General features: G+C 42.1%; 1 protein-coding gene across 14 annotated transcripts in view; it reads left to right on the top strand.

Annotated features, from left to right (window-relative positions):
* ITSN1 (intersectin 1) overlaps positions 1–12,403 on the top strand; it is a 222,353-nt gene that overhangs the window by 125,639 nt on the left and 84,311 nt on the right. For 8 of the 14 annotated variants that reach the window (XR_007914559.2, XR_011387719.1, XM_051833602.2 and 5 more), the window contains 4 exons: positions 3,329–3,456; positions 6,977–7,206; positions 9,361–9,482; positions 10,501–10,515. Coding sequence is in view for 11 of the 14 variants with exons in the window: in XM_051833602.2 (XP_051689562.1) it covers positions 3,329–3,456; positions 6,977–7,206; positions 9,361–9,482; positions 10,501–10,515 (495 nt within the window). In the remaining 3 variants the exon portion in view is untranslated. The remainder of the gene's footprint in view (positions 1–3,328; positions 3,457–6,976; positions 7,207–9,360; positions 9,483–10,500; positions 10,516–12,403) is intronic. The other 6 variants (XR_011387720.1, XM_051833603.2, XM_051833605.2 and 3 more) reach the window with 1 other exon arrangement.

Below are 12,403 nucleotides of genomic sequence, written 5' to 3'. Positions count from 1 at the left end.
TACTCCCCAAATGGCCACAACAGCCGGAGCTGGGCTGATCTGAAGCCAGGAGCCTGGAGCTTCTTCCGGGTCTCCCATGCGGGTGCAGAGGCCCAAGCACTTGGGCCATCTTCCACTGCTTTCCCAGGCCACAGCAGAGAGCTGGATTGGAAGTGGAGCAGCCGGGACTCGAACCAGTGCCCAAATAGGATTCCAGCACTGCAGGCAGTGGCTTTACTCACTACACCACAGCGCCAGCCTCTTAAAAATTAGTTTTAAAATTTATTGAGATGATTTTTTTCCCTGTAGAATCTTCAAATTCACTCCTTATCCATTGCTCTTCTTTGTAAAAGTTTTTCTTAACATATTACTAATGTTATTTTCATCTGTCTTAACTGTCCAGTGTGCACATCTGTTGACTGGAGCTCAGCGTAGAAAGGAAATGTATTGTAATTCTCTGGCAACATGGGAAGTCCCCAGAAGTTCCCAGAAACCTGTATGTGTGTCCATGGCTGTCTGATGCATTGGTGCACCCTGACCAGGTTCTGCCTGGTTGTGCAGTGCCGACTGTCAAATCTTTTGACTATCATTCTGCTGTAAATACATGTTTCCTGGATGAAATAACTTTTCTTTCTTAAATATATAATCAGCTTCCCTAACATCAGACAAAAATGTTATTCCTCCCCTCTCATTTCTTACTTCTTTGTGTTTAATTTTGGCTCTTTGTTCTATTTTTTTTTCTACCTTTCTGGTTTATTCCTGCTGTAAGAATAAAACCTTAAGTCCAGAGACACTGAAATGAAGAATGTAGTGTCACGTGGTGAACAGTCTGAGACGTCAGCAAATCCTACTGCTGAAAGAAATCCCAAAGGTGCTCTGGCTGCCAAGTCAGGGGCCTCCTGTTAAATCCTGGTTTCTTAGTTCCCAGTTTGGTAACCTTTAATTATAGTCTTTTGCCATAATTATTCTTTCTGAACCAACTTATGGTTTTTTTTAATGTTATTGAAGGTGAAATTTTAAAATAGGGAGAAAATTAAAATTTTTTTCAAGTATTTATTTGAAAGCCAAAATGACAGAGTCAGAGATAGAGTCTTCCATCTGCTGGTTCGCTCCCCAAATGGCTGCAAGGCTGATGCTGAGCCGGCTGAAGCCAGGAGCCAGGAACTGCATCCAGGTCTTGGGGGTGGTGGGTCCAAGGACCTGAGCCATCTTTTGCTGCCTTCCCACATACATTAGTCCAGAGCTGGTTTAGAAGCAGAGCAGCCGGAGTTCGAAGCAGGGCCATGAGACAGGATGCCAGCATCATTGCAGGCTGTGGCCTAACTAACCAACTGGGCTCAATACTGGCCTCCCAAAGTGTCAGTCTTTCCTTTACTTCCTACCCTTCCTGTTAAAGGGACTCTCTGCCTTTGGGCTAATGATGGAGTAGGCTCACGCTGTCTGTGTGCGGACTTGCTTTTCTGGCTCTGTTCCCTCTCAGGACACTCAGAGTTTGAGTTAGTGACATTCTTATATAGTTTTTGTTTTCATGGTGAGAAACTAAGGAGCCCAAATGTAGATTTCTCTTAATGGTAGGAACTGACCCTGTTATTCGATACGTCTCTGAAATACCAAAATCAAAAAAGTAGTGTGACTGTTGATTCATGTTATTAAAAATTCCTGTTTATTCTTGATTGTAAATCACTATGGAAGCAACTACAGGTGAATTTTTAACACACTGAAATTAAGTTTTACATCCCATGGTGTGACAGTGAGAGGGATGATGAGAACTGGCAGTCTTTTTTCCCGGGTGTTGATTTCCTTGTCTCGGAACTTTGAGCACTCACAGTGAGCCTTCTCCATCCTTGGCCTTTTCTTCCCCCTGCTTAGCTAAGCTGCTGTCCCACAAGCTCTTCCTGCTTTGGAAGCCATGTGCCCAGAGCTCCTGCCATAGGGACTTGTACAGAGTCATCTCCGACCGCTGCCCCCTGCCTGGATCGGCCAGCAGCTCCTGCTGAGTTCTCCCACGCCAGAGGCCTGCCGGTCCCCCTCCCTTCTCCGTTCCTCCAGTGTTCCCCCAAGTACCTTTCTCCATCCCCCAATCTTAAGTTAAACTGTTTCTTATATCTCGTTCCTCTTCTTAAAATCACTTACATTTGAAAAGCACTTGTAGGTGCATTCTAACTTTATGCTCAGGGCAGTTAACCAGTATGAAAAGATTAGACTAACCTATTTGGCCTTCCTCTAGTCCCAAGCACATTTTAACCCTGGCCTGTTTCAGATAAGCCCTCTATCTGCCACTCTCTTCCATCGATTTGTTCAGTCTCAGAAAGAAGCTGAAGGGTAGGAATTTAGACCTAGAAGACAATGTGACCATTTAGAGTTTCCAGTTATCAAGGCAGGTCTTAGTCCTTAAATCTGACCATATGCACACCCTGAACTACCCATCTGGAGGACAGCCCTCTTTAGCCACACAGAATGTAACTAGAAATACATCCTTTACTTTGCTACCCACTTTGACTCATCCGATTTGTTGCTGACCCAAGTAAGGGGAGCTTCTGTAATTGAATCGGTTGGTGGCCATTTGATTTCTGTGCAAAGAGCCGGTTTCTCCCTCGACAGATGTTCTCTTATTCCTCCTACTTTTGGGTGTTTTCCATTTGCTTTAAATATCATAGAACTTTTTTGAGTAGCCTTCCAAGGAAATTACTGCTATTCCTGGAGCAAGCGTGAGATGAGGAGATTGGAGCCGCGGTGGTCAGCAGATTATAGCCTTTTTACTTCAACCTGGGGCAGTTGAATCAGACGTGGATGTAGTGAGTGAAGAGGTGCTGTTTGAAGGAAAATAGACGCTGGGGGAAAGAGAAAGGTCATGGAGCAGAGAAGTCCATTTGTTCTGAGCAGTGTATCCTAAGAGGGAAGTGAGGTTTTTAATGGAGGTAGGGTATGAAGAGCTGTCATGTGTTTTCCAAGCCAGTCGAAGTTGGTGTCGATTTGTTATCAGAAGAACAAGGAGACTTTATTCCTGATCCTTGCCGTTTCTAAAGCTGGTTGCATGCCAGTATTATTGTTGCACCTTTAGCAGTTAAGCTCCTCTTCCGCCCATCTCTAGTGAGTGAGTGATTTCTAAAGCAAAACATGGCAAACAGTATAATGCGTTAGACTCGCTGGAATGTGGAGTTAAGCAGCCGCTGGAGATGAGTCATGTCAACATGGAGAGTGATTTGAGTCTTCCAAGTTATCGTTTTTCAACCCTAAATGTTGTCTCCCAAGTGCCCTCGCCTTCCCCACCATAAAATGTTGCATGTTTACAGTTGACTGGTCTATGGCTTCCTGTCATTACATAAACTGTTTCTTGATTATCTTACAGGAACTAAGAGAAATGCATAATAAACAACAACTCCAGAAACAAAAGTCCATAGAGGCTGAGCGACTGAAACAGAAAGAACAGGAGCGAAAGATAATAGAATTAGAGAAACAGAAAGAGGAAGCCCAAAGGTAAGTCTTTTCAGTGGGTAGTGGATCCATCTGGAAGAACTTTTAGTATTCCCTATTCTTTGGCTTCTCCAAGTTGTCACAGCGCCAGAAAGATCCATTAACATGTACATGTGTGGGTTGCTTTTGTGAACGCAAACACGTGTATATATAAATCGTTGCATATATAAGTACCCCCTGAAGTTTTTGGTTAGTTCACAGAATGCTCCCAAGCTACTACTATTTAGATAAATGGAATTATACAGGAAATTGGGACACTTGGAATGCTCATTTGCATGCTAATGACTAAAATACGTTTCCGGTTCACAGCCTTTTAATAACAGTGGCAACCAGAGAGCCTGATGTGAAACCAAAACCCCTGAGTTAGCGTGCCACCAAGGGCGTCCCCAGCCGACTCAGAGTGCCACTCTGTCTTCCTCTTTCTCCCTGTTTTCAACTGCAAATTCAGCTTGACTCCAAAAGGAGAAGAACTGGCATCTCAGTTTAGAATGCAGACACATTGTTGTCTGTTTTTATTGAATATTGGTGTTGGTAGTTTTTTCCTGTAGTAAATTGTAGAAATTTAATCATTATCTTTTTGGCGTGTCTGATTTTGTTACTGGGTATTTGCTTTCTAAATTGCAGTTCATTCCAGATGTTTATTTTTATTTCTTGGAAAGGCTGAGAGAGAGAGAGAAATCTTCCATTTGCAGGTTCACATCCCCAAATGTCTGCAACTGCGGGAGCTAAGCCAGGCAGAAGCCAGGAACAGGAACTTCAGCTGGGTGTCCTAGGCAGGTGGCAGGGACTGAACACTTGACGCGTCACCTGCTGCCTCCCAGAGGGCACATTAGCCGGAAACTGGAATCAGAAGCAAGTTGTATGGGATGAGGGCATCCCAGGTGGTGCGCCTTAGCCACTGCGCCCAAAGCTTGTTCCTGGGCCTGGCATTGTGGCGCGGCAGATTACACTGCTGCTTGTGACGTCAACGTCCTGTATCAGGGTTCTGGTTTGAGTCTGTGCTGTTCCACCTCTGCTCCAGCTCCCTGCTAACACACAGGGGAAAGCCATGGAAGATGCCCCAGGTGTTTGGAGTTCCTGGTTCCTGGCTTCCGCCCAGCCCAACCCTGGCTGTTACAGCCATTTGGGGAGTGAGCCCACAGAAGGAAGATTTCTCTCTTTCTCTTTCTCTGTAGCTCTGCTTTTCAAGTAAATAAGTAAATATTTTTTTAAAAAATGCTTGCTTTTGTTAGTTTTAGACTCTAAGAAACAAGAACGGCTAACTGTCCCAATGATATACTATAAATTATAAACACTTGTTATGGAAATTAAACTGAAACAGTCATGAGGCAGGTCTTTGATGTCAGTGGGCTGGGCACATCACAACCGCACAGAGCTCAGCCCACCTAACCATGAAGCTAGATAGTACTATTTTCTTCTGTGTGTGTTTGTTTATATTGTTTTTTTAATGCCAGTGGAAGGTGGCAAAGTCTTAAAGCTGTTCAGAAAAATAGTTATGGTTTTCTTGGGGGTGAGATTTAGGATTAACTCCAGAGTATGTTGGTTAAAGCCATCTTTTTCTTGTCTTCAAAGTTTATTAAATGCTTTTATTATTTAGTATTTTTTACTACATTAAACATTTACTTTCCCACAGAATAGAAATAAACAGAAAATATAATATAGGAAAATCCTAATAAATAGACCATATAATACATAGTCCAATTATATTTATAAAGTCCCCACATTTTGATTTCAGAAATTAGATGATTATGAATGATATAAATGGTGATCTTTTTGGTAGAAAATTTTAAACAATTTTAATTTTAATTTTTTTGTGGTTTATGGTAACAGTTAACACCCTATCCCTCCCAAAATGTGTTCTCTATGCTTCTTTAGGAGATGCTTTGAAATTTCTAAGTAAAATGTTTAAGTTAAAAGGAATTCTGCACTGAATTTCCACATTCCAAGTAGAAGTGAATTTTCAGCAGTGGAGAATGGAGGTATAATTTGTTTACATTGTGTGACATGGCAGTTTCCTGAATCCAAAAGGTGACGCTTGTGTGCTGGTCATACCAGATAGTGGTTCAGAGTGGAGACTTTGAAACCAGGATCGAACATGAGACACCTGTGGCCATGTGACTCGGACAAGTCATTTACTACCTCTGCCTCAGCTTTCCCACCTGTAAAATCGGATATTAATAGGTGCTGCCTACCTGGTTAAAGGGGTATGGAAAGCTACTTTTTATCATTCTCATGATATCATTTATTATTGCATACTGGTTCATTTAATCTATTTTCTGAATTTGAGAAAAATCATTCCCAGTCTTTTCCTGGGAGCTTCAGGTTGGGGCCATCATAATTTTCTTTTTTTTTTCCAAAGATTTGTGTATTTATTTGAAAGGTAGAGTGATGGAAAGAGATTTTTCCATCTGCTGGTACATTCTCCAAATTCCAGCAACAGCCAGGGCTGGGCTGGGCCAACGTCAGGCGTCTGGAACTCCATCTGGGTCTCCTGAGTGGGTGGCAGGGGCCCTAGCAGAAAACCGGATGAGATGCAGAGGAGCCGGGACTGGAACTGGCTCTCCTAAGTGGATGCAGGTGTCCCAGGTGGCGGCTTCACCTGCTGTGCCACGGTGACTGTCCTGAGGCCATCCTAGTTTTCTTTTAAGATTTATTTATTTATTTATTTGAGAGGAAGAGTTACAGAGAAAGGGGAGAGTTACAGAGAGAAGGAGAATTACGGACAGAAAGGTCTTCCATTCACTGGTTCACTCCCCAATGGCTTCATGGCTGGATCTGGGCTGATCTGAAGCCTGGAGGCAGGAGTTTCTTCCAGGTCTCCCATGTGGGCCCAGGGGCCCAAGCACTTGGGTCATCCTTCACTACTTTCCCAGGCCATTAGCAGGGAGCTGGATCAGAAGTGGAGCAGAACCAGCACTCATATGGGACGCTGGTGCTGCAGATGGAGGCTTAACCTACTCCACCATAGTGCCAGTCCCCATCATAATCTTCAAGGCCTAGGTTTAATTGCAATGATCTGTCTATGTCAGCTACTTTGAAAATCAAAGTCCCAAATAGTTGAAGTCAGTAAAACAGTCTTTTTCTTTCAAGAAGGTTTTGCTAGCATCGAGTGTGCTTGTAATCGAGGTGTACCCTCAGCTAAGGAGTTTTAATGATCTGAGTGATCGTGGCCTTATTTAAACAGTGTTTTCTTTGCGGTGTTGGTATACTGTGGTTCATGAAAGTTATGTTTGTCTGTTTTATGAATTTCATGTTTTTGAATTTTGTTTCGCAGTTTAATACATTTCAATGTAGCAAAGTATTTTTGTAACTACCTTGTAAAATACAGCAGAAATTTTCTTCCTGTGTTTTTTCCAAATCATGATTTCATCTCAGCATTGGCTCCCTGAAGGGCTTTGCTTCAGTGGGTCAGCTGGTCCGCGGGACGAGCATCCCCTGACTGGAGGGAGTTCAGCAGTGACAAGAGACACCAGGCCTGTCACTGCTGCTGCTTCCTCGCTGTAATCCAGCATTTTGTTGGCAGACGAGCTCAGGAGCGGGACAAGCAGTGGCTGGAGCACGTGCAGCAAGAGGATGAGCATCAGCGGCCAAGAAAACTCCAGGATGAGGACAAGCTAAAGAGGGAAGAGAGTGTCAAGAAGAAGGAGGGCGAGGAAAAAGGCAAACAGGAAACGCAAGACAAGCTGAGTCGCTTTTTCCATCAACACCAAGAACCAGCTAAGCCAGCTGTCCAAACACCCTGGCCCACCGCAGGTATTGGAAGCCAAAAAACGGTGCAAGCAAATAAGTCATTTTCTTTCCCAGAGCCCCTCGAGAAAAGTCCACGTCTAAGACAGCTCTCTTGGCTGCTAATAGAATGAGGACATCCATGTCCGTGGCTTGTTTTTGAGCAATGCGGCTCTTTACTCCCCAGGATTTTTCCTTCCATCACCAGGCCAGCCGTGGCCTCCACCGCACTGAACAGAGTTAACCAAAGTGGTGTCAAGTTCCAATACCAGACCCTATCTGTAGACCTGTGTTCCAAGTGGAGGCCGTCACCTGAGCTGCATAAAAGGGCCTGGCGCTTCCCTGGCTGGTCATTTGCCCAGGAATTTCAGAGCTGTTTCTGTAGGGGGAAGCGCCGCCTTCCTCGTTTGCCTGCCCCAACGTGGCATTCGCTGTCCAGTATGCACTGCGTAAACTCAGTGTTTTTTTACCTTTCCAAAAGTGACCGTTTTGCCCTATGAGTGCAGTTTGCCTCTAAGATAAATGAAGTACAGATCTAAGTGAAACAGCTAGAAAAAGCCATCCCTTAGATAGTGCTAGAAGCAAGCTAGAATGTATTTCTAAAATTCTTGTGTGGTTGTATAATATTGTACAGCTTTGCAAATAATACTCAGTTGAAGAAAGTGATTGCTATTTGGGGCGGGGTGGGGGGTGAGGTTGCAAATCGTATCGATTGTGTTTGGCCCTCAGTGTGCTTCTTCGGTACTGTGTCACGGCGGAGGAAGAGAGGGTAACACACTTGGAAGTTCTGTGGCAGTTTGCTCACTTCCTGGGTGCACAACGGACAGGGATGCGAGTGAGGGCTCCTGGAGTTTGATCAGGCTCCCTCCCTGCTGTGAGGTGCGTGCATTGCAGGGGAGAGACTGGCAGGTCATCAGATCCCGCAGTAGCAGCTGGCCATAGGAGGAACAAATTATTTTTTGATCTAAAGAGAATTTCACCATTACTTGATCCTAGGCAATTAGTTTACGATGCATATGCTTCCACCTAGTACAAAGTGAGGATTTATTCTTGTACCTCAGGCAGTTTAAGACCACGTGGAGACAATATTTACTTCTCTACCTGTACCCCCTGCTGCTTTTCAGATAAGATATAGGTGTTGAAATACTTAAAGTTCAGAAGACTGATATTATTGTTAACCACAATCTAAGATGTCCTCTGCTCACATACGTTTTTAAAGATCTTTATTTAAGATGTAAATTATTTTATCTAGAATCTGTCATTAAGCTCATTCCCCCACCCCCCCAGGAAATGTAAATTATCACTAATAACTACACTAAGCTAAATCAATACTTATGTTTTTAAAGAACCATGTTAAATGTCTAAAACATCAGCATTTCCATGTCTTTTAATATAGAAAGTTGTATTTCTCTGCTCATCATGTAGTGGAGACCTGGGGTCCTATTCTAACTGCTGTGTTGAGCTCAACACCAGGCGTGGGGCGGAGGGGGCTGATGCTTTACAGATGTGTGCTGCTGGAGCCCCGGCCAGGAGGCAGCTGGCAGGGGCCTGCCTGTGTGCCGCCTTGCCGCTCGCAGCACGGCAATGGCCTTTGTTGGGAGAGTCTGCTGGTGATCTCTCTGAGCAGTTCACCCTGAGAGTCAGCATCCTTTTGGCATGCAGTATGTGCTTCGGAGAGGCTTTGAAAGGATGGTATCCTGGCTTTTCATTACTACAGTGAGACGCCCGTGGCAGCTAACTTAGCTCACAAGAGGTTCAAGTCCAATGCAGGTGTCCCCATTGGTTTGGGCTCTGATGAGGGGGACGGCAGTGGTGGAGGACATGCAGCAGAGTCACATGGTGAGCAGGCACGCACAGGGAGAGGCTGGGCCCAACCTCAGGCTTTGCTAACAACCTTCCTGCAAATTAGCTTCCAGTGGCACACACCCAGTGACCTGAGTAGGCATACCTCCTAAGCACCATAATTGGATTAAGTTTCTATCCTCTTAGTGCTGTTAACCTGTGACTTTGGGGTTTAAAATCCTGCAAGAGTTCTGGGGGCAAATCACATTTAAACTGTGTCATATGGGAACAGTTCAGATGTTAAGCCAGGTAATAAAGATGTCAGTTGTTCGGCTTGTTGCCACACACTGGTGTTCCCTGTAATGTGTCGTTTCCTTCTTCTCCTTGTCCATAAAACAGAAAAAGGCCCTCTTACCATTTCTGCTCAGGAGAATGTGAAAGTGGTATACTACCGAGCACTGTACCCCTTTGAATCCAGAAGTCATGATGAGATCACTATCCAGCCGGGAGACATAGTCATGGTAAGAAAGACTCCTGTGAGAGTGTCATTTCTGTTATGATGAGCATCTCTCCACTTGCACTTTGTTTGACAATTGTGAAATTGCCAATGAGTGTAAAACCCAATGATCCAGCATCTGGGTCTTTGAAGTATAAACCAGTCGTCTTCCTTTTTTATTAGGTTAAAATATGGCGTTTTAAACACATATCCTGTCATCACTTTAATATAGAGTTGTTAAAGACAATTTTATTATCCTAGTCGTGCCATATTTTTAAATCTGTTTCTGATAACTTCAGAGCTTAGATGACTACTCATGTAATATACTATAAGTAGCCTTTAAAAAAACAGTTTTAATTGCAAAGTATGCTGTCATCATTCTCATAATTGTCAATAACATTTGTATCCTTGGGTCAAAGCATCCTTTTTTTTTTCTGTCTAATTGTGTGAAATTAGGTAAAAAGTAATGAGTTAAATACTATTAATCTGCTTTCCTACTCTGTAAGTTAACAGTTTAAAATGTTCAGAATTTTGCTTTGCTATAGTTCATTTCCTTTAGTCGTATTGTGACTAAAACTGTAGGAGCCAATTTAAGAAAGAAAATAAAGCAGTGTGGTTGACCTCAACTATTTTCTAAAACAAAATGGTAGTTCCTTGATGTAGTTATTCACTTATAAAAATAAGAGTCTTAGAAATCAGACTTTGCGTTACTCTTAGTGTTTTGTTTTAAAGATGGGAATGGTTCAGAATTTTAAAAAGATTTACAGAAGAATTGAGACAGCATGTTCCCATTCCCAAGGATATGGAAATGTTACAGGTGATCTGTATTTTAATGAGAAAGGATTACTCTCTCTCTGGGAACCAGTTTGGGCCTGGCCCTGTAATCCTAATCCTGGTGCAATGATATTGAATTATTTTCCTCAAATGGGCTCATTAACCCTCAGCTTGATTAGATGAGTAGAGTTTACATATGCTGTAAGAATAAAGCATTTCATTAAACATCTATTTTGCCTTGCTTTCAAACCTTTGCTTTCCTGGTGGAGGTTAAAGGGGAATGGGTAAGTGCCACCTAACTGTCAGGAAGTCTTCATCTTTTTGATGTTTTGTTCTTTTCAGTCGCTTTAATTTCGTGTAAGTACACAAATCTTTGGGTATTGTCGTGGCAGTAAAAGTATGTTTTGAGTTTGTGTAGTAGGGAAAGAAAGATAGACATGAATGTTCTGCATCCATGGCCCAGGTTTCTCTTAAATGAAACATTCTCAAAAATAAATGGATTATTAGAATAATTTTCTGGCTAGGAGAGGCCTTTCTAAAGCATAGAAACCAGAAATCAGTAAAGGCAGAACTAGATAGACTTGACAGTATACGAAAATGAAAAATTCTATTTTGTTGAAATAAATGAGGCCGGTGCTTACTATTTGTGTTACAGAAAGACTCAAAACAATTTAATTCATGTCAGCAGAGGGGAAGAAGAGTCAGTCGCAGATTAAGAAAAGTAATTGATCAAAAAATACATGGAATAATTTTTTACTGGTGATGAGGGTAATGCAAGTTAAGAAAACAAAGTAGATTTGTTGTTTTTATCAAATGAGCAGATTTAAAAATTTTAGAGTAGAGAGCTTTGTCAAGAGGATAGGAAAGTGGGCATAATATATGTTGTTGGCATGGTTGCATAAATTGCTGGAGCCATTTGGAAGGCAATTTGGCAATACCTATTGAAATTTAAAATTCTCATTCCCCTTGACCCAGAAATTTCTGTTTTTCTGCCACCTCTAGGCTTTTTTGGGGCACACATATAAATATGGGTGCCCACTGCAGCATTGTTGGTACAGACAAAAAAAAGGAAAACAACCCAATGTCCATCAGTAAGGGCTGGTTTAAATAAAGTATGATACAACTAAACAATATAATGAAGATGTTTTTAAAAAGTATATAGGTCTACATATACAAATAAGAGCTCCATTTAAAACAGAGAAATAATATGTACAGAATAATCGTGTTTGGGTTAAAAAGAAGACTATGTACATATATGAATGTTTATATATGCATAGTTAACATTTTCAAATATTTACACCAGTGGGGTGTGGTGTGTGTATAGCAGAGGTGACCACTGGGCAGTAAAGAGGGGGCTTTTCATGCTTAATTTTATGTACTTTTACATTATTTTCATATTTATAAAGGTTTCATATTTGTAACTTTTAATGAAAACACTAAAAACCCAACTTCAAAGGCATGTATAATGGAGAATATCAACCCAGACTGCTTGCTTTGTCTCAAACATCACACATACGTAATGGAATGCGGAATGTTCTACGAAAGCATAATCTATTGTCTTGCTGAGGGGATAGCAGTGCCTGCATCAAATTCAATGTGACACTCCAGATGCCATTGAACTGTATGGTCATCACAAGGGTGGCAGCCAGTGCCAAAAGATGCAAATAGCAACTTTTTGTTTCATTCCATGAAGTTTTGCAGTTCACAAACATGAATATGTGAAATATGTGGTAGAGCATTGCTGTCCATCTCTCTTGGTTGACTGGCAGGTTTTTAAAACTCCGTTGAAAAAAAGCTAACTGTACCTGTTAGACTAACATGTCTAACAAATCTAATGGTAGAGAGTCCTGGGGAACTTTAAAAATATGTGCCTTTAGGAAAACTTGATTAGCAGCCCTGTGTTCTCCAAAAGTACTTTTTTCCATGATTAACAAAAACTTAATATGACATTTTGAGTATTGTCCTACTTTAAATGTTGATAATATATCCTTGAAAAATCAGGAGAAGTGTATGAACAAAGCCAATTTAAAGAGGGCAGGAGTCAGTGTGAACTGATGCTCAGGGAAAACCTCTTAGTGGAAGCTTCCTTGCTGATGTTGACCTTGATGACTAAAGATTCGATGCTTTTGAAATGTAAGGCCTTCCTCCCCCCTGACCTGCATGTCCCTATAT

The sequence above is a fragment of the Oryctolagus cuniculus genome, chromosome 4 (assembly GCF_964237555.1).
Source record: "Oryctolagus cuniculus chromosome 4, mOryCun1.1, whole genome shotgun sequence".
Classification (NCBI taxonomy): domain Eukaryota; kingdom Metazoa; phylum Chordata; class Mammalia; order Lagomorpha; family Leporidae; genus Oryctolagus; species Oryctolagus cuniculus.
This window is presented reverse-complemented; position numbering and strand designations above follow the sequence as displayed.